A 25,870-nucleotide genomic window follows, 5' to 3' on the forward strand; every position below is an offset into this window, starting at 1 on the left:
GATTTAATTGATATTTATAGCACAAACCATCTGAAAACAGCAGATTACACTTTCTTCTTAAGTGCACATGGAACATTCTCCAGGATAGATCACATCTTGGGTCACAAATCAAGCCTCAGTGAATTTAAAAAAATGTAAATCATATCGAGCATCTTTTCTGACCACAGTGCTATGAGATTAGAAATAAATTACAGGGAAAAAAATGTAAAAAACACAAACACATGGAGGCTAAACAATACGTTACTAAATAACCAAGCGATCACTGAAGAAATCAAAGCAGAAATCAAAAAATACCTCGAGACAAATGACAATGAAAGCACAATGATCCAAAACCTATGGGATGCGGCAAAAGCAGTTCTAAGAGGGAAGTTTATAGCAATACAATCTTACCTCAAGAAACAAGAAAAATCTCAAATAAACAATCTAACCTCACACCTAAAGGAACTAGAGAAAGAAGAACAAACAAAACCCAAAGTTAGTAGAAGGAAAGAAATCATAAAGATCAGAGCAGAAATAAATGAAATAGAAACAAAGAAAACAATAGCAAAGGTCAATAAAACTAAAAGCTGGTTCTTTGAGAAGATAAACAAAATTGATAAACCTTCAGTCAGAGTCATTAAGAAAAAGAGGGAGAGGACTCAAATCAATAAAATTAGAAATGAAAAAGGAGAAGTCACAACAGACACCGCAGAAATACAAAGCATCATAAGAGACTACTACAGGCAACTCTATGCCAATAAAATGGACAACCTGGGAGAAATGGACACATTCTTAGAAAGGTATGACCTTCCAAGACTGAACCAGGAAGAAATAGAAAATATGAAGAGACAAATCACAAGTAATGAAATTGAAACAGTGATTAAAAATCTTCCAACAAACAAAAGTCCAGTACCAGATGGCTTCACAGGTGAATTCTATCAAATATTTAGAGAAGAGCTAACACCCATCCTTCTCAAACTCTTCCAAACAATTGCAGAGGAAGGAACGCTCCCACACTCATTCTACGAGGCCACCTGATGCCAAAACCAGACAAAGATACTACAAAAAACAAAATTACAGACCAATATCACTGATGAGTACAGATGCAAAAATCCTCAACAAAATACTAGCAAACAGAATCCAACAACACATTAAAAGGATCATACACCATGATCAAGTGGGATTTATCCCAGAGATGCAAGAATTCTTCAATATATGCAAATCAATCAATGTGATACACCACATTAACAAATTGAAAAATAAAAACCATATGATCAGGCTTCCCGGGTGGCACAGTAGTTAAGACTCCGCCTGCCAATGCAAAGGACATAGGCTCGAGCCCTGGTCCAGGAAGATCCCACATGCCGCGGAGCAACTAGGCCCGTGCACCACAACTACTGAACCTGTGCTCTAGAGCCCGTGAGCCACAACTACTGAGCCCGCGCGCCGTAGAGACCGTGCTCCGCAACAAGAGAAGCCACCGCCATGAGAAGCCCACGCACCGCAATGAAGGGTAGCCCCCACTCACCACAACTAGAGAAAGCCCGCACACAGCACCAAAGACCCAAAGCAGCCCAAAATAAATAAACAAAATAAATAAATTAAAAAACAAACAAAAAACCCGTATGATCATCTCAATAGATGCAGCAAAATCTTTTGACAAAATTCAACACCCATTTATGATAAAAACTCTCCAGTAAGTGGGGATAGAGGGAACTTACCTCAACAGAAAAAAAAAAAAAATACTGCTAATATTCAACAAGCTCTTACTAATTTGTAAGACAAAATAAACTCCCTAAGAAAAAAAGAGACCAAAAAACCCAAAACAAAACACAAACATGGAATTCACAAGAGGTGAAATTAAAATGGCCAAGAAGCATCATAACCATTTAGGGGGTGAGGGCTTCATCTGCCTCATACCATTTAACCCTCAAAGTCACCCTATGGGAGCAGCACTTGCCAATAACACTTGGGAAGGTGAAGCAGCATCTCCAGGATCTCAGAGCCGATAAACAGATTACAAATCAGTCTTGACCACTGAGTCTTATAGCAGAAAGAAGATGACTGACTGATCCCCTGCTGGGAAGGATATCTGGAAAGCGGCCTTCTCATGCAGTCTTCCTGGGGGTGCAAATGCCAACAGCTGGGCAATAAGTATCTAAGGTGTTATCAGCGTGCACACCCCACTGCCCACAACCCCACTTTGGGAAGTACACTCCAAGAAGATAATCTCAGAAGTTCTAAAAGGTACATGTAAGTCCCATGTAAGTCCCATGAACTCCTATAAAAGGCACAAAGGCACTCTTGACAGCACTGTTTACAAAAAGAAAAAAACTGCAAACTTAAAAGTCTATCAGTCAGGGACTAGTCTGTGGCATACATAGACAGTGGAACACTATGAAGCTTTTTTTATACTAAATTTTTCCAAAATTTTAAGAATGGCTTATCTTTGATTGCAGGGGTCCCGGAAGATATTTTACTTTCTTCCCTTTGTTGTCCTTCGCTGTTTGATTTTTTTTTCTTACCTATTGTTTTTACCAAAACATGAGAGCTTACTGAACATCAGAGATCTACCAACGTTCAAATGAACAGAAAGTCTTGAACTATGGATTAGGTAAAGCTTTCTTCCTGGGATTTGTTACAAAACTACTCACTATCCTCACTTCGGCCACCACCATCCCTGAGGGGGGGCATCAGCCCCCTGCAGCAATGCCCGGCTCCACCCACCGCTCCACAGACCAGGTCCTCGCCCTCAGAAGACACTCCAAACCCTCGGGCTCCCCTAACTATTCAAGTTCACCCTCATCGTTCCCGTCAGCTCCGCCCCCAAGGACTGGGGACCAAGGACAGACGTCAGCTTGCTCCCCGGCCTAAACTCAGCCCCAGCTCGCGTCACTGCCCTCGGCGTCCTGGCCCCCGCAGCTGAGGGACCCCTTACCCCTCTCTGATCACCCCATGCAGGCAGAACCCGGTCCGCCGCCCACCCGGAACTCCACCGCGCCCGGAACCCGCGGTCCCGGGTCTGTGGTAGGGCCCCCCGGGGTCACAGCACGCCCCGGAGGCCGGGACCCTCCTGGAGCACCGTTCCGAGGCAGGTGCCCTTCCAGAGCCCGTGGTGACCCCGCCCAGAGCTTCCCCCGGCCAAGCCCCCTCAACCAGGCCCCGCCCCGACGCACTTACCCTCCCGGCAGCGCCGCCTCCAGATGGTGTCGGTGTGCAGGATGCGCCGGAACTTGGTGCAGACCTGGGCCAGGCTGGGCAGGTCGGTGCCGGGCAGCGAAGCGAAGATCTCCACAAGCAGCTCGGGCGGCAGCTCCAGCAGCGAGCAGCGCGGGGGCGACGAGGGGCCCGCGCTCCGGCCGCCCCCCGCCCCGGCCAGCGCCGCCGCGCCCGCCTCGATGCGCTCTTCCTCGGGGTCCGTGTCCGGCTCGCTGTCGGCCGCTGCCGCCTCGGCCGGGCCCCGGCGCTGCTGGCGGCGCCGGCATCCCCGCGACGGGCCCACGCCGCAGAGGCGAGCGCACACCGCCATGCCGGCGACTGACGGCCGCCGCGCCGTCGCCGCCGCCGGTGCGCACGCGCCGCCAGAGAGCCGAGCCCCGCCCCACCCCGCAAGAGAGCCTATCCCCGCCCCGGTGAGAGTCTAGCCCCGCCCCCTGGAGAGCCGAGCCCCGCCCTCCGGAGGATCCGAGCCCCTGCCCCAGGAAAGCAAGACACGCCCCTGGGATTCGAGCCACACCCCTCCCGACTGTCAAGCCACGCCCCGAATGCATAGGCGACCTCGCGGTCTAGGGCTTGGCCCCGCCCACCAGGGGGAACCTGCAAAGACCTGGGCCGACCCCGAATGCCTCCCGCCTACCCCCGCTCTCCCGTGTCATTGAGACCGTCTCCCAGCGGCCCCACGACCCCACGACCCCCGGGGGGACCGGCGCCTGGGCAGCAAATGGCGCGCTGTCGGGTGTGAGGGCTGAACTTACCACCTCCCGAGTATGTGGCTGACGCGCTCTTCCCGAGATCAGCCTCGAACACCCTACGGGGCACCTCCCCCCAACCCAGAATGCCCCAGGAAGGCCCGAAGGGCCCCCGCAAAACCCCCCAGGAGGGCCCAAAGTTGCCCCCCAAGAACCCCCCCTGAGCACCCTTCCATGAAGAATCCTCCAGGAAAGCCCAGAGGACACTGCTCCGAGGACCTCCCAGAAAGGCCTGGAGGAGCCCACCAGAACTCCCCAGAGGACACCAAGAACCTCGCGCTAGGTGTGTAGTCAGTCTGATCTTGCTGTGCCCTAGTTACCTTATTTATTGGGTTCTGGAGGCTGACTGGGGCCTAGGGCGGGGGTGGAGAATGTGCAGACCTTCTCCTGACAGTGGCTTCACCCTAAGGAGCACTGATAACAAGAAACTGTCCAGAGAGGAGGGCCAAGGGTATGGATGTGATTACAAGATTACAGGATTATAGGAGCCTCTGCCTGGGTGGGCCCAAATCCTTTCTGGTCAAGACTGACTTCAACGCCCTGAAGTGCTGGAGAGCCCTTCAGGAGCCCAAAAGGAAGACTAACCAGAGCCCACAAGGAAGTTAAGAATCCACAGCCCACCTCAGTGTTTCTGGTCAGTGTTTCTATTTCTACTCAAATAGAAAATTGTGACTGCCAGTTCCCTGGGCCCAGCCTCCACAAGGTGCTGGCTATTCACTACCTCCCTAAGGAGGTCTCCAAGCAGAAGAGAGGGCTGCCTACCCCAGTCCACAGAATCCCATAAACAAGGAAGTTCATCTTCTGACAGAAGTAACCATTCTGTACTTCAAACCTTGACCACCTCAACTCCAGGCAATTGAAAAACAACATGTAGGGACTTCCCTGGTGGCGCAGTGGTTAAGAATCCGCCTGCCAACGCAGGGGACACGGGTTCGATCCCTGGTCCGGGAAGACCCCACGTGCCACGGAGCAGCTAAGCCCGTGCCCCACAACTACTGAACCTGCGCTCTAGAGCCCGCGAGCCACAACTACTGAGCCCACGTGCCACAACTACTGAAGCCCGCACGCCTAGAGCCCGTGCTCCACAACAAGAGAAGCCACCCAATGAGAAGCCCGCACACTGCAACGAAGAGTAGCCCCAGCTCACCGCAACTAGAGAAAAGTCCGCGCGCAGCAATGAAGACCCAACACAGCCAAAAATAAAAATAAATAAATTTTCCAAAAAAAAAAGATTCCGCACTCAAAAAAAAAAAAGAAAAACATGTAACTGCCCTCCCTGTATCTCAACGGTTTTTCAAACTGTCCTCCACCCTGTTATCAGAGCTCTCTTCCTGCAAATAGCAACACATAAACAAAAGCATACTCATCACTTCACTCACCTATTTAGAAATATTTAACGGCCCCATTGACTTCTTATGACATCACACAAAGTACCTCACAATCCTGTCCTAACCTCCCAGTCTGGCATCATCTCCTATGTCTCTACTGAAACTCACCGTGTCTGCCCCTTGTTCAAGCTGTCTCCTGTGCCAGGAGAACCCTCTCCCCAGTCTATGCCAGTAAACAGCCATCATATGTTTTGTTACAAACATTTGCTTCCTTTAGTAGCAGCCTTACTAGATGTATCTCTTGTCACATGATAGACCTGCTAACATACATCATGTAATCAGCAAATGTGTATTGACTAAATGTTCAATGAAAAAGGAACAAATGATAAACTGGCTAGAAGGCTAAAAAGTGAGGAACGTGAACCAGATTTAGAGAAGACTAGTGGATTTATCACCTGAACCATCCAAGCTAGCAAGTCTCCCAGCAAACAGAAATGCATTAACTAATGTAATAAATATTTACAGAATGCCTGACTAACCTACATGGTATGTTCTCTGTGGACCCATAGATTGTAAAGCATGAACTTTGCTGTTGTATATTTCAATCAGTTTGTTTTCTTAAATGTATCTACTCCCTACTAGGTCCTATTAATAAAATACAGTATTCTCCTATTAATAAAATACAGTATTCTCAGGTCCTATTAATAAAATACAGTATTAATAAAATACAGTTTAGAGTACATTAAAATGTACAAAAATTTCCATCTTTAGAAGAATGGTTAACGTATGTTCATAATTTGAATAATGCATAATTCAGTGAAAAGATACCTCTAAATCTATATATTCTTGACAGCAGGAACAACAGAGCGCTGTGTACAATAACCCACAAAGGTGTGAAAGGATGGAATTTGTGCTGACCATCAGAACAGAAAGAAAAGGATGGCCGTGAGAGCTTGGGTAATCCATATCGGTGGAGAGGAACCAGAGGCGAAGAGTTAGGCTGTAGCAGAGAACTATTCCACATTGAACCCTGAAAGCTTTGTGTCCTTGAAACTTTTACAATCCCTTATATAGAACTGTATCCCTTACAAAGAACGCTAAGGAGGATACATTCATAAATGAGAAAAACCTAGATAGAAGAGGCCCTTTTTATGGAAAATTTTAAAAATTCTATACAATTTTAAGGCTTACTTTTTATTTCCAGTTATTACAAAATTTTGGCTCTATTCCCCATGTTGTACAATACATCCTTGAGCCTGTCTGACACCCAAAAATTTGTGCCTCCCTCTCTCCCACTCCTATATTGCCCCCCCCCCCAGCGGTAACCACTAGTTTGTTCTCTGTATCTGTGAGTCTGCTTCTCTTTTGTTATGTTCACTAGTTTGTTGTATTTTTAATTTAATTATTTTTTTTCAAGAAAGCAAAGTGAGGATTTACTAAGCGAAAGTACCATCTCAGTGGGAGAGTGGGCAGACTTAGGTGAGTAGCTGCCGAGTTTGTTGTATTTTTTACTTATACCACGTATAAGTGATATCATACAGTATTTGTCTTTGTCTGGCTTATTTCACTTAGCATAATGCCCTCCAATCCATCCATGTTGCTGCAAATGGAAAAATTTTGCTCTTTTTTATGGCTGAGTAGTATTCCATTGTGTGTGTGTGTGTGTGTGTGTGTGTGTGTGTGTATACATATATATACATATATATATATCACATCTTTATCCATTCATCTCTTGATGGGCATTTAGGTTGCTTCCATATCTTGGCAATTGTAAATAATGCTTCTATGAACATTGGGGTCCATATATCTTTTCGAATTAGTGGGGTTTTTTCAGACATATATTCAGGAGTGGAACTGCTGAGTCATATGGTAGGTTTATTTTTAATTTTTTGAGAAACCTCCATACTGTCCTCCACAGCGGCTGCACCAAGAGATCATTTGTTTTAACAGTATGTCGGGAATATAAGAATGAAGTCTTTGTTAGTGAGAACTGATAACAACTAAGGAAATTAGTAGAGTACAGGACGAGGCATTTCTCAGTTGGTTGCCTCAAAAGTAGTCGTTCTTTCAGGTTGCCCCTGAAAGTAGTAGTTCTTGAACTTAAGAAAACCCTGTTAACTTTCCCCATGCTGGTTCTCAGAATCCAGATGTGAAAAAATGGCATCTTGCCCACTGCTCAGAAGAAACAGTCAAGGTGAATGGAAAGAAGGGAAAATATTCAAAGGCTAAACAAGAGGTTTGAGGTGTGAAATAAGAGTCTCAATGATTACATCCTTTAGTCCCAACATGGGCAAAAAGCTGGAAAATAGCAATCCTTCAGAATTTGTTTGGAATTAAACAAGCAAAAAACTACAACAGAGAAAAAAACCCTGTGGAATGCCTGCCAGCTCCATTAGTTGTTACACACTCACTTAAGAGACAATGTTAGGTTTTAGGAGTGATTTGAGATCACTCTCCTGCATGCACCAGTGTGCTGGTTTCTGAAGTTGTACACCAGAGCCAGAGCGTCCTGGGAGAGGAAGCACTTCCACATGGTGCCTTTCTCGCTTCGGACAATTCCTCCTGGACCTGGTGAAGACCCTCCTAAGGACTGCAAGCTGTGGAGCATCAACTGCAAAACCCTCCTGGCTGAGTCCTTTCTGAGAACAGCGGGAACACTGCTCTTGAGCAATACTTGTTTGTTTACTTTAGCTAAAGAGCAGAGATGACACAAGACTGATTGGACCACTGGCCAATAGTGGCCCAGACAGCAAGGAGGGTGGAATATCTTTCCCAATCAGAAAGAAGAGAGGCAGGACAGGCCAGGCAGGCCTGAAGAGCTGAACTAACTCTCAGTGTGACTTGCCCTCCATACTGAGTGTGGCAAAATAACCCTAACGTGTTCTGCACCGCCAGATAATGTTTCACGCTTTGTGTTTTTGTTTTTTTTTCATGCCTCGTTTAACAGATTCTTAGAAATAGCGAGACAGCATGATTTACAGCATGTTACTTCACTAATGCTGGGACATCATATTCAATTTCTAGCTGTTACCTTATAGAAAGAAATAGGGCAAGAGTTACTTAAAACTGACACTGCTTGGCTTTCTAGAATGATTATTTAATAGCTTAAGAGTACCATGAGATTTCTGGAGAAAACACTGAATAAATTCACATGACAGATGCGGTCTTTTCTACTGTATGTGGATTATTTCAAAGAAGAGTAATATTTGTTAATCGTTTAAAAATAAACCGTACTATTCTTATATTAACTAGCTTAAAATAGATCATGATATTAATTTACCACTCTGAATATCATTTACTACGTCGGACATATATTAAACTGCAATCTGGGGGGAGATTTCCCTGGTGGTCCAATGGTTAAGACTCTGCAGTTCCACTGCAGGGGGCACGGGTTCCATCCCTGGTCGGGGAACTATAAGATCCCTCATGCCACATGGCACAACCAAAACGAAACAAAAACAAAACTGCAATCTGGGGGCACATGAAATTTTTCACATACACTCAAGCACACTTGTTTTCAAATTTTACATGAAGTTATGGTACTCCTTGGTTGATATTATTTGCATATGACTAAATTAGTAAACTAAATATAATTTATATTTTATTTCAATATGTTGTTCTTACATGCTCATGAGACACCTTTACACACCAACTGCTCTGGGTGATTTTTCTGAGACACCTATAGGGAAGTGTGGTTTTAGATTCAAGTAGAAAGTGGAGATAATAGCATAGCAATCACTGTAAATGTGCACTTCAGTACTTGAAAATCACAAAGAGTAATCCTGTCCCATCTCTATCACAGCCCTTGAGGTAATCCCTGGGGCAGTGAACCCAAGGCCTGAGGTTATTTGGTAAAGCTTTATGGATGCCTAAGGGACTGGGAAAATATGAAACTCTCCTTCCCCTGCCCCCAGCTCCAGATGCCTGATATCGATTTTTTTTTTCCACTCCTCTTGCATTTGGAACAGTTGTCCAGCAAGGGAACAAAAAGTCCATTTCTGACAAACTACCAATTAAGCCAAAAAAGCACTCACCAGTCAATACTCAATATCATAAAAACCCAGAAAAGAAAGCAATACACAGTCTACGCTCTCATTTAAGACTACGCAACTGATCATTCTGTGTCTGGCAGAGGGTAGGTACACTTACTGGATTTCCCCGCGCCCCCCTAATCTTCACAGAATAAATCAAAAACAACCAAGATAGTACACTTGGAGCTTAAAACCTTCCTTTGGAATACTGGAAAGCAGACAGAATGTTTAAGTCATCTTTATTAACTGTACACTATTAGAGATTTTTTAAGGTAAAGAACTGTGACAGAAAGAGGAGAAAAAAAAAAAACCTGGGAAAGTGACATATGCACAAATGCACTTTTCTTTTGTAAATAGCGGCACAGTACAGAGCTACAACTAACATCACTGTTCTGACAGCTAATTATAGAAGATACTTGGCTACTCTGTAGAGAAAGAAATTCCAGGTGCATTGGAACCCCTTTGAGAAATATATTTTAGTAGGTTTTGTACGTTTGTATAATAACTGTATATTAGCACAATCCAATTACTTTATGAAACAGACATTTTAAGAAAGGCTTTTACAAACTTAAAAAGGGGAAAATACTTTCAAAGTATGAAATATTAAACAGCAAAAACAGCCAAAGAATCACGTGCTGTTCATTCAGATACCTGTTTATCAGATGTTTGAGTTGGGCAATAACTGATTTGATAACTAAACGTTGCGTAGTATCTATATTCTACCAGGCTCCTTTCATTTGCTCCTCAGAAAGCACTTGGAGTTCTAAAATAGTATGGCCCTCTTACACACGAGTCGGAGACTGAGAAAAATGGTTACGTATTCAAGGTAGCTCAGCTAGTTAGTGTTTTAAAGACTGAGCGGTGTGAACACGGGTAAGACTCCGTATCTGAGACCAGCAGAGATGAATGAAAGGCAGTGAACCCTGCCCAGGTGTGGGCAGGCCCGCGCCCTGTCAGCGAAGGTGATGCCCAGGGCTCATTCGACCACCTGAGTTACCTGAGTTCGGATGCTGAGCTCAGGGCACGGACTTTCTCCAGGGCCGGACTTTACCGACCATAACCTGAAATAACACAGTTGCGGTTCTTTTCCTAGTTGGGACAATGCGTGCCGGAAGTTACCAGTGGACGGTTTCCTTAAAAAAGAGGAGAAAACTGAGACGTACTTGACGTGGAAGCCAACGAAAACAAAGACACAAAAAGCCGCCGGCGGAAAAGCACCAGCAGCCCCAAAGGAGGCAGGGGCACAACACCCCTTTATTTTCAGGTGCAAACATCACCAGGCATCAGAACCGGCACCGGGAACAGGAGCGCGGCCGAGTCGCGGAAGCTCGGCCGCAGGGGCAGCACCGTGCGTGTCTCCGCGGCGCGTTTCCGCGGGTCACAGGCCGATCCAGCGCTCGCGCTCCCCACGCGGGCCGCCGACCGCCCCGACTCCCGCCAGCCCCGACCCCTCCCCGGGCGCGGCGCTCGTCCTGCTTCCGCCACGCCCGCCATGGCGACGGCGGCGGCCCGCTCCTGGCCCCGCCCCCCGGGACGCCGCGCAGGTCATCTGACGCGGCTGCGGGCTGAGAAGACACAAGAGCCGTCGCTGTCGCCACAGTCGGAACCGTCTCAGCCACCGCCTGGAGCCGCCGGGACTCTCCACCTCGCCGCCCCCGCCCAGCCTGCCGCGCCATGCCGTCGGAGAAAACCTTCAAACAGCGCCGAACCTTCGGTGGGTGCCGCGGGTCCGGCCGCTGACGGAGGGCCGGGGGCCTGAGGGGTCGAGGCGGTGGGGCCGGCCCTGGCGGAGGAGCTCCGGAGAGGGCGGACGGGCCGAGGTGCCGAGGGCTGAGGGGCTGAGCCAGGCTGAGGCGGGGGCTGCGGGAGGGCCGGGCCCGGGCGGCCGAAGGGCCGAGGCGGGGGCCTGACTGGCCGAGGGCTGCCGGGCCCAGGGGACTGCGGGCCCGAGTGGCCGGAGCGCGGGGGCCGAGGGGCCGAGGGTGCACTGGCGCGGAGCTGCTGAATCACCTTTTGGCCCCGGGAGGCCGGGCGGGTTGTGGGCTCGGGGCCCGTCAGCCCTCCAGCCCTGGGGTGTTAGGTCCCCACGACGAGACGAGCGCGAGCCGCGCAGGGGGTGCCCTCCTTGTAGGGGAGGCTGGCCCGGGCGTCGGGCTGGGACAGGTTCTCGGAAGTGGTGGCAGCGGGGGTGCAAGGCAGTCGTCTTCTGGTGCGTCGTCCGGGTCACACCTGGTCCCTTTACGCGTCAGGCCCTCCGTGGAGAGGAGTGACTCCGAGGCCGCGCCTCCTCACGCCTGCCCCTTCCCCTGCAGCCCCGCGTGGCCGGGACGTCTTGGTCCTATTTGTGGCACAAGAGCTAGGGTGGGTGGCTCTTCTAACCGGCGTGCGACAGCATTCTTTGACAGCAGCGGCGAATCCGTTCTCTCCCAGTTCAGGCTAGAATCCCCAGTTAGCTTGCTGGCATTTGGTTGAAACTGGAGGTGACACCATCTCAATATTTACTCCTCCACAAAACCCATGGGAAGGAAGTGATTGGTGCTCCCTTTAAGCAAGACGGTTCTGCAGTAACAACGTGGCCTCCTCGCATATCGCTGTGTAGGGCTTGTTTATCTCAGCCCTGGAAGGCCAGGTGGAGTAGGGCGGCACCAGCGTTCCTTCCTGCTCTAATCTTTAGGAGCTTGAGCAGTAAGTATCGCTTTCGTCTACTTTTGTCTAGTTTCCTGGAGTCTAGAAGGAGCCGAGCCTTCACTTGAGCTAGGATATGGTTTTGTGGATCTGGTTATTGATAATTGTTTCTTGTGCCTTGGAAGCTCCAGTAGATGAAATTCACGTTGACCTGTGGAGCATATCCTTTCCGCCTCTTGAAGCGGTTGGTTAGCAAAACTTAGACGTGTCTTTTTTTTTTTTTTAAAGAAATTTTCTCTTTAGTGACTTTCATGAACTCAAGTTGATACTCATGAATATTGCTTACTTTATATGCAGCCATGAGAACAGCATTTAGAGCAGATTTGCCGTTGTATCTGGCTTCTGTCCTTACAGACTGTGGCATTGAAAGCTAACTGGGGACATTTGTATGGGAAAGATGCCCATTTTCTCATGACCAATACTATAGTTACTTTCTTTTTGCTTAGAGTATTTTTAGGTTATCTAGAAAAATCGCTCAAGAAGAGTAGGTGGTAAGAGTAGGAAAGGTGAGGAATAACTAGAATAAAAGTGAGAATAAATGAGAATAAAATAGCGAATTAGAAGGAATTCCCCTGGTGCCTGTGGCCTTGAGGGTAGACCAGCAGGTATGCCTCATTTTTTTCTCCATTAGTGTATTTGTGGAGTTTCCTCTTTGTTCACCTTTACTCCCACTCCTCCTTTTTTTCTCCCTGGTCTCCTGACTCTGATTCTTTTTTTTCTACTTTTATTGAGAAATGACATTCATCACTGTATAAATTTAAGGTATTCAGCATGATGGCTTGGTTTACATATATTGTGAAATGATTACCATAATAGGTTCAGCTAACATGCATCTTCTCATAGATAAAATAAAAAAGGAAAATTTTCTCCTTGTGAAGAGAACTCCTAGGATTACCCCCGTCCCCCCACTTTTTTTTAAAAGGGCTCTTTAATAGTCATTTTGCAGGGCTTCCCTGGTGGCGCAGTGGTTAAGAATCCGCCTGCCAATGCAGGGGACACAGGTTCGAGCCCTGGTCCAGGAAGATCCCACATGTCACGGAGCAGCTAAGCCCATGCACCACAACTACTGAGGCTGCGCTCTAGAGCCTGTGACCCACAACTCCTGAGCTCACGTGCCACAACTACTGAGGCCCGCGTGCCTAGAGCCTGTGTCCGCAACAAGAAGCCACCACAGTGAGAAGCCCACACACCTCAACAAAGAGTAGCGCCTGCTCGCCGCAACTAGAGAAAGCCCACGCACGGCAATGAAGACCCAACACAGCCAAATAAATAAATAAAAATAATTTTTAAAAAAATAGTCATTTTGCAGAAAAATATCACATCATTTAATGGCTACTGCCTTTCCTTGCTACTGATTATGGTAATCAGCACTGACAATTTTCAGAGATTTGTAACACAGTAAATGAGGGAAATAAGTTGTTTGGAGATACCTTTTTTTTTTTTTGCGGTGTGTGGGCCTCTCACTGTTGTGGCCTCTCCCGTTGGGGAGCACAGGCTCCGGACGCGCAGGCTCAGCGGCCATGGCTCACAGGCCCAGCCGCTCCGCGGCATGTGGGATCTTCCTGGACCGCGGCACGAACCCGCGTCCCCTGCATCGGCAGGCGGACTCTCAACCACTGCGCCACCAGGGAAGCCCTGGAGATACCTTTTTTATAGACACTAAGACCAGCCCCAGTTAGCTTGAACAGTACTGTTCCCAAGTGAGTGAGTTTAGGTTAATTAAAAATTGAGTATATCTCTGCTGTGATATATTCTACCAGGGTTAAAAGGGTTGAGATGAATCTTAGGGCTCGCCCAAAACAACCACTTACTTTTGTGGCCAAAGAAACTGGGTGGGGCCCTGAGAGGTGGAAATCATGGTCCACCTAGTGGCAGAGTCTGGACTTGTACCCTTCTGATAGGAATTCTTCTGTCCTCCAGTAGGTAGCCATCATTTCCAGTACATGAAGTGGGCCAACACTCTGAGTCAAGAGGCAATAGTGTTTCCTTACAAATGGTTTGAAAATTTTTATCAACTTCAGAAGTTGTATTTGAGCAAACATTTTTGGATTCAGTCTTCTCAAATGTCATAATCTCACTCCATTTTCTTCTAGGGTTGCCCTAGTTTGTTTAATAACAGATCTGTCTCCTAGACATCATTCTGCTGAGATTCAATGTTAAACCTAGATCTTAAGCTTCACCATCAATAACAAAAGGTCTGCATGTTTCGGAAGTTCATGTGATGGTCTAGAATAAATAGCTCCAGCTATGTAACAGGGAGACTGGAGAAGGAGATTTATGCCAACACCTAGGTAACACTCCCTGCTCTTACGCTGTGTCACTCACTGATGGGTGGAATTTTATGTTTTTTATTTATAGGCATATTGGGGAAAATATTTATGGTTCCACTTCAGTGAACTAAATCCTGGAAAATATATGTAAGCCTTACTTTAAATGCCCTAGGGAATCTATCTCAAAGCATCTTTGCAAATAAGACACCTTAGACTCCTAGTTTCTATTTTTGTAAGGCTTATAAGCGTTCTTAGAGACAGGAAGAGGAATCTGGGGAAGTATATCATCCATGTACAAGCCTGAGCCCTGGGGAATACAGACATGACTAGAGCTGGATCCCTGACTGCCAGGGGCAGTCTGTTGAGAAAGGCAAATGATAAACAGATCATCACAGCATTAAGAAAATAATTGGGTAAAAGAAGTGCTCTCGTGTGCCTTTGATCCAGTGGCGTTGGTAATGCTTTTGTTAAATATACTGTTGGCTTCTAAAAACAGCCTTCTATTCAGAGTTAGGCGTCAGCATATACCATATTTATTTAATCACTCTGGGCTCACCACTGGATTTTCATTACAACTGGCCAGGATGCTAAAGACATTCCTGCAGGACTTTGGTACTACTCTTTTCACCTTAGGGAAGTCACTTGTCTTCCTCTGTTGTCCCACCTTTAATGAAAATAATCATTTTTACCTTCCTTTTTGGATCATATTTTGGGGATAAATCAAGATAAAGAAAACTTTTGACGCTGTAGTTGGACTTTGAAGCCCCACATTTAGAGCCCATTTTGTTTTTTCCTGCTCCACTCACCAAAATAAACCTGTTTTCCTTGCATAACAAATTCTCTCCCCCTTATGCCTGAATGATTCCTTGAACCTTTTAAATTTTTTTGGATGAGCTTTTAAATGTGAAACATTTCGGGGTGTATTAAACTTACTATTTATTGGCTACAGTGAATTAATTAAATTCTGATTTCCCCTTGCTTGTGAAATCTACTCTGACAAGATGGAGGTTTTTGTTGTGAAGATGGCTGATAGCTAAGTGTAGATGGTAGAGCGTCTTTTCTGGGGTAGGACAGACATAGGGACAGGTCTTAGGGCTGAGAGAAATGCTGAAGTATCCATGACACCCCTAGAAATAGAGCGGGGTTCTAAGGATGATAGAAAGGAAAACTCTTCCTTTGTGTCCCCTCTGCTCTGCAGTACTCCATAAACACTGCCGCTCACTTCTGACACCAGACGAGCAATTCAGCTAGTTGTCATCCAGTTTAACTCAATCCTAGCACTACCTGGTGATAGCCCCAGATCCAGCAGGTTAAGGGCTCCGTCCCACCTGACAGCCCCCCCCGCCCCCCACCAAAGGCTAATTGCAGGTACAGGTCCTTGCTCCGACTAGCTATAAATCAGTTTCCCAAGACCACCTTGTATTTGATTAAATTACTAGAGTGGCTCCCAGAGCTCAGGAAAAGCCTTTAATTACTAGATTATCAGATTATTGCAAAGGATATTAAAGCGTAGCAGGTGAACAGCTGAATGAAGAGATACATGGGGTAAGGTCCGGAAGAGTGCTGAGCACGGGAGCTTCTGTCTCCGTAGAGTTTGGTGATTGCACTCTCCTGCCACCTGGAAGCTCTCCAGACCCTTTGTAAATAAGTTCGTTTGTATTATTTTTTAGATTTTACATGTGATACCATATATGATATTTGTCTTTCTCTGTCTGACTTACTTAGTATGATAATCTCTAGGTCCATCCATGTTGTTGCAAGTGGCATTATTTCCTTTTTTTTTTTGCGGTACGCGGGCCTCTCACTGCTGTGGCCTCTGCTGCTGCGGAGCGCAGGCTCAGCGGCCATGGCTCATGGGCCCAGCCGCTCCGCGACATGTGGGATCCTCCCGGACCGGGGCACGAACCTGTGTCCCCTGCATCGGCAGGCGGACTCCCAACCACTGCGCCACCAGGGAAGCCCCTCATTTTTTATTTAATAACAGCTAGCATTTATTAAGCATTTACTATGTGCCAGATATTTGCAAGGGGCATACCAACATTCTCACTGAATCTTTTTTCTTTTCTATTATGGTTTATTACAGAATATTGAATATAGTTCCCTGTGCTATAAAATAGGACCTTGTTGTTTATCCGCTCTGTATGTAGTAGTTTGCATCTGTTAGTCCCAAATTCCCAATCCAGCACTCCCCACCCTGGTCCGCCTTGGCAACCAGAAGTCTGTTCTCTACGTCTGTTAGTCTCTTTCTGTTTCGTAGATAAATTCATTAGTGTCATATTTTAGACTCCATGTACAACTGATATCATATGGTGTTTGTCTTTCTCTTTCTGACTTATTTCGCTTTGTATGATAATCTCTAGGTCCATCCACGTAGCTGCAAATGGCATTATTTCATTCTCTTTGGCTGAGTAGTACTCCATTGTATGTATGTAACACACCTTCTTTATCCACTCCTCTGTTGATGGACATTTAGGTGGCTTCCATGCCTTGGTTATTGTGAATAGTGCTGCTGCGAACATAGGGGTGCACATATCTTTTCGAGTTAGAGTTTTCTTCGGATATATGCCCAGGGGTGGAATTGCTGGATCATATGGTAGCTCTATTTTTAGCTTTTTCAGGAACCTCCGTAGTGTTGTTCTCCATAGCAGCTGCACCAGCTAACATTCCCACCAACAGTGTAGGAGGGTTCCCTTTTCTCCACACCCTCTCCAGCATTTGTTATCTGTAGACTTTTTTTTGCGGTACACGGGCCTCTCACTGTTGTGGCCTCTCCCGTTGCGGAGCACAGGCTCTGGATGCGCAGGCTCAGCGGCCATGGCTCACGGGCCCAGCCGCTCCGTGGCATGTGGGATCTTCCCGGACCGGGGCACGAACCCGCATCCCCTGCATCGGCAGGCAGACTCTCAACCACTGTGCCACCAGGGAAGCCCTATTTGTAGACTTTTTGATGATGGCCATTCTGATGGGTGTGAGATGATACCTCATTGTAGTTTTGATTTGCATTTCCCTAATAATTAGTGATGTTGAGCATGTTTTTATGTGCCTATTGGATGTCTTCGTGGATGTCTTCTTTGGAGAAATGTCTATTTAGGTCTTCTGCCCATTTTTTGATTGGGTTCTTCGTTTTGCTGAGTTGTATGACCTGTTTGTATATTTTGGAAATTAAGCCCTTGTCGGTCGCATCATTTGCAGATATTTTCTCCCATGCTGTAGGTTGTCTTTTCGGTTCTTTTTTAATGTTTCCTTTGCTGTGCAAAAGCTTGTAAGTTTGATTAGGTCCCATTGTTTATTTTTGCTTTTATTTTTACTGTCTCGGGAGACTGACCTATGAAAACATTGCAGTGATGTGTGTCAAAGAATGTTTTACCTCTGCGCTTGTCTAGCTAGGAGTTTTATGGTTGTCCTCCCTCCCATTTAGGTCTTTAAGCCATTTTGAGTTGATTTTTGTGCATAGTGTGAAGGTGTGTTCTAGCTTCATTGATTTACGTGCAGCTGTCCCACTTTCCCAGAACCACTTGCTGAAGAGACTGTCATTTTTCCATTGTATATTCTTGCCTCCTTTGTTGAAGATTAATTGACCGTAGGTGTGTGGGTTTATTTCTGGGCTCTCTGCTCTGTTCCGTTGATCCATATGTCTGTTTCTGTGCCAGTACCACACTTTTGGTTTCTGTAGCTTTGTAGTATTGTCTGAAGTCTAGGAGGGGTATGCCTCCTGCTTTGCTCATTTTCCTCAGGATTGCTTTGGGAATTCTGGGTCTTTTATGGTTCCATATAAATTTTAGGATTATTTGTTCTAGTTCTGTGAAAAATATCATGGGTAATTTGATAGGGATCACATTAAATCTGTAGATCGCTTTGTGTAGTATGGCCACTTTAACAATATTTTTCCAGGGACTTCCCTGGCAGTCCAGTGGTTAAGACTCTGCCCTTCCAATACGGGGGGTGTACATTCAGTCCCTGGTCGGGGAACTAAGATCCCACATGCTGTGCAGCCAAAAAAACCAATATTCTTCCAATCAGAGGGCGTGGGATATCTTTCTGTTTCTTTGAATCATCTTTAATTTCTTTTATTAATGTTTTATAGTTCTCAGTGTATAACTCTTTCACCTCCTTGGTCAGCTTTATTCCTAAGGTGTGGTTTTTTTTTTTTCTTTTCTGGCTGCGTTGGGTCTTTGTTGCCGCGCACAGGCTTTCTCTAGTTGTGGCGAGCCGGGGCTACTCTTCGTTGCAGCATGTGGGCTTATTGCGGTGGCTTCTCTTGTTGCAGAGCACGGGTTCTAGGTACATGGGCTCAGTAGTTGCGGTGCACAGGCTTAGTTGCACTGCGGCACGTGGGATCTTCCCAGACCAGGGCTCGAACCATGTCTCTTGCATTGGCAGGCGGATTCTTAACCTCTGAGTCACCAGGAAAGTCCCTGGTGTGATTTTAAAAGGTAGCTTTCTTACATTCCCTTTCTGATATCTCATTGTTAATGTAAAGAAATGCAACCAATTTCTGTATGTTAATCTTGTATACCAACCTTTGCCAGGCATGAAGTGTTAGTGTTTGGTTTCTCTCAGTTCTAGGGAAGATGTCTTTACTGCTTTGCTCTGCCACAGCTAAGGATAGGTGGATTCAGATATGGAAGTCACCAGGTAAAAATGCAGGGAAGAAGCTGCATTTTTGGCCCTTAATAACGCCTGTGTTTCGTCCTTTCCTTTGCAGAACAAAGAGTAGAAGATGTCCGACTCATCCGGGAGCAGCATCCTACCAAAATCCCGGTAGGTGGTCTCCGCGTCCGTTGTTACTAAGGGACGCGGCCGGGGGCACGGCTTGAACACAGCTTCTGTACAGTGCAGCTGTGTGCGACTAACTGACGGGTTTCTTCTTTTAATTTATATTTATTTATTTTTTATTTGTTTGCTTGATTATTTATTTTTGGCTGCGTTGGGTCTTCATTGCTGCACGCAGGCTTTCTCTAGTTGCGGTGATGGGGGGCTGCTCTTCGTTGAGGTGTGCAGGCTTCTCATGCGGTGGCTTCTCTTGTTGTGGAGCACGGGCTCTGGGCGCACAGGCTCAGTAGCTGTGGCGCACGGGCTTAGTTGCTCCGTGGCACGTGGGATCTTCCTGGACCGGGGATCAAACCCGTGTCCCCTGCATTGGCAGGCAGATTCTTAACCACTGCACCACCAGGGAAGTCCCTACCTGATGGGTTTCTATAGGAATCCTCAGCTATGCAACTGGTGTGTCAGTTTCATGACCTAGAATGGAGATACCTTAATCTACAGTTTAATCTAATCACATTCTGTTTCCTCCTAAGTCTGAGTTTACTGTGTTAATGTTACACACTTCACAAATCAAGGGTATTTTACTTGTGGGGGAAGGGATAGAGGGGCTAGATCTGTTGGTATTTTATCAGTGAAAGTTGGTATCCACCCTCTTTTGAAGCAAGCAGAGACTACTGCTGTGGGAAATCGGTAGCCCTCAAGATTTAAATGTGACTGCGCATTCCAGGCTGCCTGACTTTGATGCCCCAGAGAAAGAAGGCTCTCCTTATATTTTATTTCTTTGCAGGAGACTGAGTAAAGATGCTGCTCCTGTCATGTCTAGGCCCTCAGATGCTTATTGCTGTGCCCAGCCAGCAGTGTCCTGTGTGCCCTGGATCCTTTGGTGGTGGACCTTAAATAGGTTTCTGCTGAGGCACTAGGTCTAGAGAGAAATGGTCAAGGAGCTTTTGGCTTCAGACAGTGGCTGAGTTCAGGCCTTAGGTTCAAGGTTACTAAGTGATCTTGGGCTCATTACTAAAATTCTGAGAGGAGCAGCCATATCCCCATCTGTACAATGGGAAGAGAATCCACCCATGTGGTTGGAAATTTTTGCATAATTCTGGGGACATGATTGTTACCTCTTACAGACCACTTCCAAAGCAACTCCACTGCTGAATTCTGCAGAAGCATTCATGGTTGGCTTTCTGATTGATCATCTCATACCAAAGTCGGGGAAAAGAAGATGGGAAGATCTGTGGGGCTGGGGTTGTGAGGTGCACAGAAGGGAGAATAGGATGGGTCTGCTCAGCAGTGTCATGACTGTAGGATTCTGTAGTTAGAAGATACGTTTCTTGGACTGGTTGGAAATTTCAGTCTGTCTTCACACTCAGGGCCAACATACGGCCTGGGGATGAGGCTTCTGGGTAATTTCCTTTTCAAGGATTTTCTTCACTTTTGAGTACCTGCTGTGTCTCTTTGCTAGCAGGTACTCGTCAGTCACTGGAGACAAATAGCCAGCCCAACAGTCTGCCAGTATTTGTTCCATAGCCTCCTTCTGAAATGCGAATGTCTGCGTATATCTACAGTCATCTTTTCTGCTAGTAGTTTTAGGTTTTTTACAGAAGTCACATTCATACTTGTAGATGCCATGTTCTGAACACACCTCAGAGATAAAGCTATTGATCTTACCAAGGAGGGTGACGACGGCTTGACCAGGCCTTACACAGAACCTCATGTAGGCCCCGTGCAGTGCAACAATACACATACAGGCATTTTTCCCTCTTCTGAAGATTTTCCGTTCCTATCTTACAGCTTCTCATTGTCATGGCAGGGTAAAGAATTGCTCTGTGTGGGGAAGGATGTCTCTGGTGCAGTAAACAGGTAGTATTGAGGCTCAAGGGCAGTCACCAGTTTGCTGTCAGAGCCTACGTAAAGTGGCTTAGAACTAGAAAAAATTTTTTCCTTTATGGAAAGGAGGAAGCATGGCAAGGAGCTAATGGATTTATTTCAAGTCATAATGTGGAACTACTTTTGTTCCCTGCAGAGTTCATCAAGGATATTTTATCAAAATGGCAGGATCTTCGAGACTTCTGCAAAAAAAAAACGTATCTCCAGACCAGCTAATCATGGTCTCTGCTTCTCAAATATTTACTTAGGATTTGAGTCTATTACCAGAGTTAAGATCTTACTTACGCTTTTAATAAAAGTTTTATTCAAAGACTCTCGTCATGTCGCAGGAAATGGTGATAGTAGAACTGGCATAGATTCAGATCTTTACACTTAGAGCTGGTACCCAGCGTCTCTGCTGTTATAAGGCTTGGGGTCTTTTTCTGACTAGGTAGTATATTTTCATGGTTCCAAATACCAGAATTTATAGCAAAGTTTCTTTCCCCACCTCAGGGCTACCTTGCCCCTCCCTGACGGCAGCCATGTTGTCTTGTGCACCATATTTCATAAGGAACAGAAGTGCTGTTTTAAACCCCATTTTGGCATGTGCCAGCTACAACATAGGAAGTATTTTATCGGTTTTTCTTTGTTAATGGCTATTTTTAAATCACTTTTCTGGCTTCTTTTCTAGGTAATAATAGAACGATACAAAGGTGAGAAGCAGCTTCCAGTCCTGGATAAAACAAAGTTCCTGGTGCCTGATCATGTCAACATGAGTGAGCTCATCAAGATAATTAGGTATTTAATCATCTTTTTACTTTATTTCTTTGGGTGACTTCTCATTCTTCATCAGGCTTACAGATAAATCGTCAGTCTAGCTCTGATAAAAATCTATGCAACTTAATAAAACTGTAAGACATTTCACTTCTGAGTTTTTCTATTTCTTACCTGCTGGATCTCAAGTCCCTTCCGATCCTTTCATCATAACATCTACGTAGATGTCTCTTAATCAGAAAAGTTTTATATAGGAAAATAAGTTAAGAGAATGTAGACGTGGTCCAATGGTAATAAATTGCATCAGCTTAGATCTTAGTTTGTAAATTATATTTTGAACTATTTTTATCACATTAGACACTGGTGGCTACTCAGATAGCATACTAGTTTTAAAACTGGCCTCAGGACTTCCCTGGTGGCGCAGTGGTTAAGAATCCGCCTGCCAGTGCAGGGTACAGGGGTTCAAGCCCTGGTCTGGGAAGATCCCACATGCCGTGGAGCAACTAAGCCCGTTCACCACAACTACTGAGCCCGCGCTCTGGAGCCCGCGAGCCACAACTACTGAAGCCCGCGTGCCTAGAGCCCGTGCTCTGCAACAAGAGAAGCCACCACAGTGAGAAGCCCTGCGCACCACAACAAAGACCCAGCGCAGCCAAAAACAAATAAATAATTAATTAGCAAAATAAATAAATAAAACTGGCCTCAGGAAAGTAGTAAGAATGATCTAGCAAGGATTATCATTAATACTTACCATGCATATAGTCGTAGAAAACATCCTGTGTCTTATGAGAAGAAACATTCAAGTCATCGTAAGGCATATATTTCATTTTGCCAAAAGCAGCATTTACAAAATCTTTATACCTTTTTTTTTTTTGCGGTATGCGGGCCTCTCACTGTCGTGGCCTCTCCCGTTGCGGAGCACAGGCTCAGCGGCCATGGCTCACGGGCCCAGCCGCTCCGCGGCATGTGGGATCTTCCCGGACCAGGGCACGAACCCGTGTCCCCTGCATCGGCAGGCGGACTCCCAACCACTGCACCACCAGGGAAGCCCAAAATCTTTATACTTTTATATTGATCCAGGGTGGGTGATATTTTTTACACATTCTCCCTAGGTATTGATGTATCAGCATTTCTTAACGTTTTCTTTCAACAGAAGGCGCTTACAGCTCAACGCTAATCAAGCCTTCTTCCTGTTAGTGAATGGACATAGCATGGTGAGTGTGTCCACGCCAATTTGTGAAGTGTATGAAAGCGAGAAGGATGAAGATGGATTCCTGTATATGGTATACGCCTCTCAGGAGACTTTTGGAATGAAATTGTCTGTGTAAGACTAAAAGAAAATGTGTCTGTTCTAGAATTTAAACCCTTACCAAGGAATAAAAAAGGGATGTTACCAACTGAGATTGATCAGTTCACCTAATCACAGATCATCAAAACAGTAGTGTTCCTGCCTAGGAGTTTTTAGCAAGTTGTTTTTTTGTACTTCAGGCAGAAAAGCTGAGCTCCAAATGAGCACATTCAGCTTTGGGAAACTTCATTATTTAACCTAAGCTGTCTTGTTTTCACATTTAGAAGTTTAAAAATAAAATACTTTGCATTCTAAGTTGCCAATAAAATAGACCTTCAAGTTATTTTAATGTTTTTCCCCCAAAAGGAACTTGCAATTTGAGCATTCAGAGAGACATTCACATTCAGTCTTCTCTCTAGAGAAGAGAACCTGCCAGCTTTGTATAGAAGGGTTTCTACTCGACTAGAGAAATGTCCGTAAGAGGATCTTTAAGCCTAAATTGTCAGGCACAGCCAACCCCCACCCCCAGCCCATTGGCCATAGTAGCTGGCAGAAAGCAGGGTGGACGCGGGTGTATAGGAAATAAGAAGGCTGAGCTGCTGTCCAGGGTTCCTGATTGCTAGTAAGTGTATTTCACATCAGTGCTCTTGTCACAAAGTTTTCATTTGGTTTGTTCTCTAGGCAGTAACGCAGAAAAATACCACTGCTCAACAGGAACCTTGAATAATTTATAATTTTGGTCAAGTTTCTCAAAAGACCTAGAGAAAGAGAATGACTTTTTTTTTTTGTTTTGAATATTCTCTTAAGAGCTCAAAATAGTGCCTGTTTTGGTAAATAAACAAGCAGTTACATGGGTTTCACTCTTTGGGACAAAGGTAGAAAGCTACAGGATACTGAAACAAAAAGCATTAAAATTCAGATACACCTCCTCGACCTTTTGGCTTAAAGCTGTAGATGATCCGTGTTTTATGTTACGTATGTGACTAAAATATGTTATTAAAAAGCATCTTTAAGGGTATTTCAGTTATCACAGTTAGGTCAAGCGGTCCTCAGAATTCCCCCACTCCGTGTGCATGTCGGTTTTGAAAATAGCAAAAGGAAACATGTTCTTCACAGATATTAATGTTAAACGTTAAGCATTTTCAAAGTCCTACTAGAATAAATAACCAGTGCTTCCTACTACCTGCATGGGGTTCACTATGCACTGTTTTGTGAGAGCTGTCACAGAAGGCTCACAGGCCCCCTTGAGACTGTACACGTGGCAGGTCGCCATTTATTTACCCTTGTGCATTTAGACGTGTGTGTGGAAAACTTGTATCAGTGAGTGGCAGTTATTTATCGTAACTGAGGAAGAAAAAGCAATATTACCGCATATGGGCCCTCAACCCCCATCAACTACTCTTCCCGATGCATGCATCTGTCCACGTGGCTAACTTTTAATATGTATATTTTTACATTATGTAAATTCTTAATTAGCCTGTCTTGTTTAGATTGTATACATCATTATATCTGACATTCTTGTAACTACTATGTGACCGATAAGATTCCTTTAAGAAACTATGCTTTTTAAAGACAAAAGTACCATGCTGAGAGGGGTGACTTACTTATATCCCACATTAGTGGGTGGTTACCCTATTTATAGGATCTTTAAAACAAGTACATTTTTAACGAACTAAGGTGAATAAAGGCACAACTAAAAACTGTCATCAAAGTTCAGTTTAATGGATTCGTATTTGAGACTTGGAGTCTATACCATCCACAGCCAAGTGGGTCATATCCTTTCTAATGAGGAGTGCTGAGGCTGGTTTCACTGTGCCAGGGTGGAGGGACACCCACCTCTGAAGGTCTCTGCCTTGTCATAAGCGCCTCGCTCGCATTGGTCAAGGTCCTGACTTCAAAAAACTCAATTCTCTTCAAGGTACAGACGTGCCACAAAGTATGGGGAGAAGGGATGGGGGAGCGACCTAGGTGTTTGTTTTGTGGAAACAGGCACTTGAAAACCTGATCTAAATGGACAGACGTGTAACACGGAAAGGACTGAGAGTGTGCGGGGCGTTGTGCGGCACATGGGACCTGAGGTGGCCGTGCGGGGAGCCGCGTACAGTACAAACAGCAGATGCGCACGTGCCCTCCACCCTCAGAGGCCCTGGAAGTGACCAAACAGAGGGGCTGCTAGCAGGTGCCAGGAGTGGCCAGCTGTGTCACCTGATGCTACTTACCCGACAGGGGACCCGACTAGTCCGAGAACCGTGTGCACGTTTTCCTCCGGGTAACCACGGGTCTGACGACAAGACCAAGAGAAAATGGGGACTCCTGCTGGGGAAAAAGCCCCAGAATTCTCCCTCTGGGGCCTGGCACTGCTCAGGACAGCACCGCAGTCCTGGGCGAGCACAGCACCAGCCCAAGTCCAGAGAGGACGTGGCCTTAGGTGGCAGGGCACATTCATCATGAGTTTGGAAAGGTCCAAAGGATACTTGACCTAGTAATGCTGATAATGCTAGTAATGCTAGTAATGCTGATAACCTTGATTGTTCACGGGCACCTGAGAGCTGGAGCATCTTTAATCCAACCCCAAATCAATTCACATTTCTATTCACAGCCAGGACACTTCTTAAACACCTAGGAAACTTGACAGAAAATGGATTTAAGACCGGGTGTCCCTTTTGCAATGCTGGGAAGAAGGCGGAAAGGACAGACTCCCTAGTTTGGAGGATCGTGATGCGAAAGGCTGTGTGCTTCACACTCTATCGTAGACAAAGACCTAATAAAAAAAGAGACTGCTCTTCCTTTTTTTTAATTTTTATTTTCAGTACATTAAATTGACTCATAAAAACATTCTAAAAATGTACAATTTTTCCTTTTTAACAAAGTATAATAAAACATAAAAACCCCAAAAACAGAATACTTGACATTT

At 45.7% G+C, this 25,870-nt stretch overlaps 2 protein-coding genes across 2 annotated transcripts in view; one reads left to right on the forward strand and one right to left on the reverse strand.

Moving 5' to 3' along the window:
• Nucleotides 1-3,508, reverse strand: part of FBXO31 (F-box protein 31) — a 41,338-nt gene extending 37,830 nt beyond the window's left edge. Inside the window, exon 1 of the mRNA XM_065899498.1 lies at nt 3,160-3,508. Coding sequence (XP_065755570.1) covers nt 3,160-3,508 — 349 coding nt within the window. The remainder of the gene's footprint in view (nt 1-3,159) is intronic.
• A 7,379-nt stretch (nt 3,509-10,887) lies between these two features.
• Nucleotides 10,888-23,271, forward strand: MAP1LC3B (microtubule associated protein 1 light chain 3 beta). The gene is made up of 4 exons (XM_065899073.1): nt 10,888-11,020; nt 18,967-19,022; nt 21,586-21,692; nt 22,822-23,271. The coding sequence occupies exons 1-4, from the start codon at nt 10,981-10,983 to the stop codon at nt 22,994-22,996; spliced, it is 378 nt and encodes a 125-aa protein (XP_065755145.1). The 5' UTR covers nt 10,888-10,980; the 3' UTR covers nt 22,997-23,271.
• Nucleotides 23,272-25,870: the final 2,599 nt, after the last annotated feature.

Source organism: Phocoena phocoena, chromosome 20, assembly GCF_963924675.1.
Source record: "Phocoena phocoena chromosome 20, mPhoPho1.1, whole genome shotgun sequence".
Classification (NCBI taxonomy): Eukaryota; Metazoa; Chordata; class Mammalia; order Artiodactyla; family Phocoenidae; genus Phocoena; species Phocoena phocoena.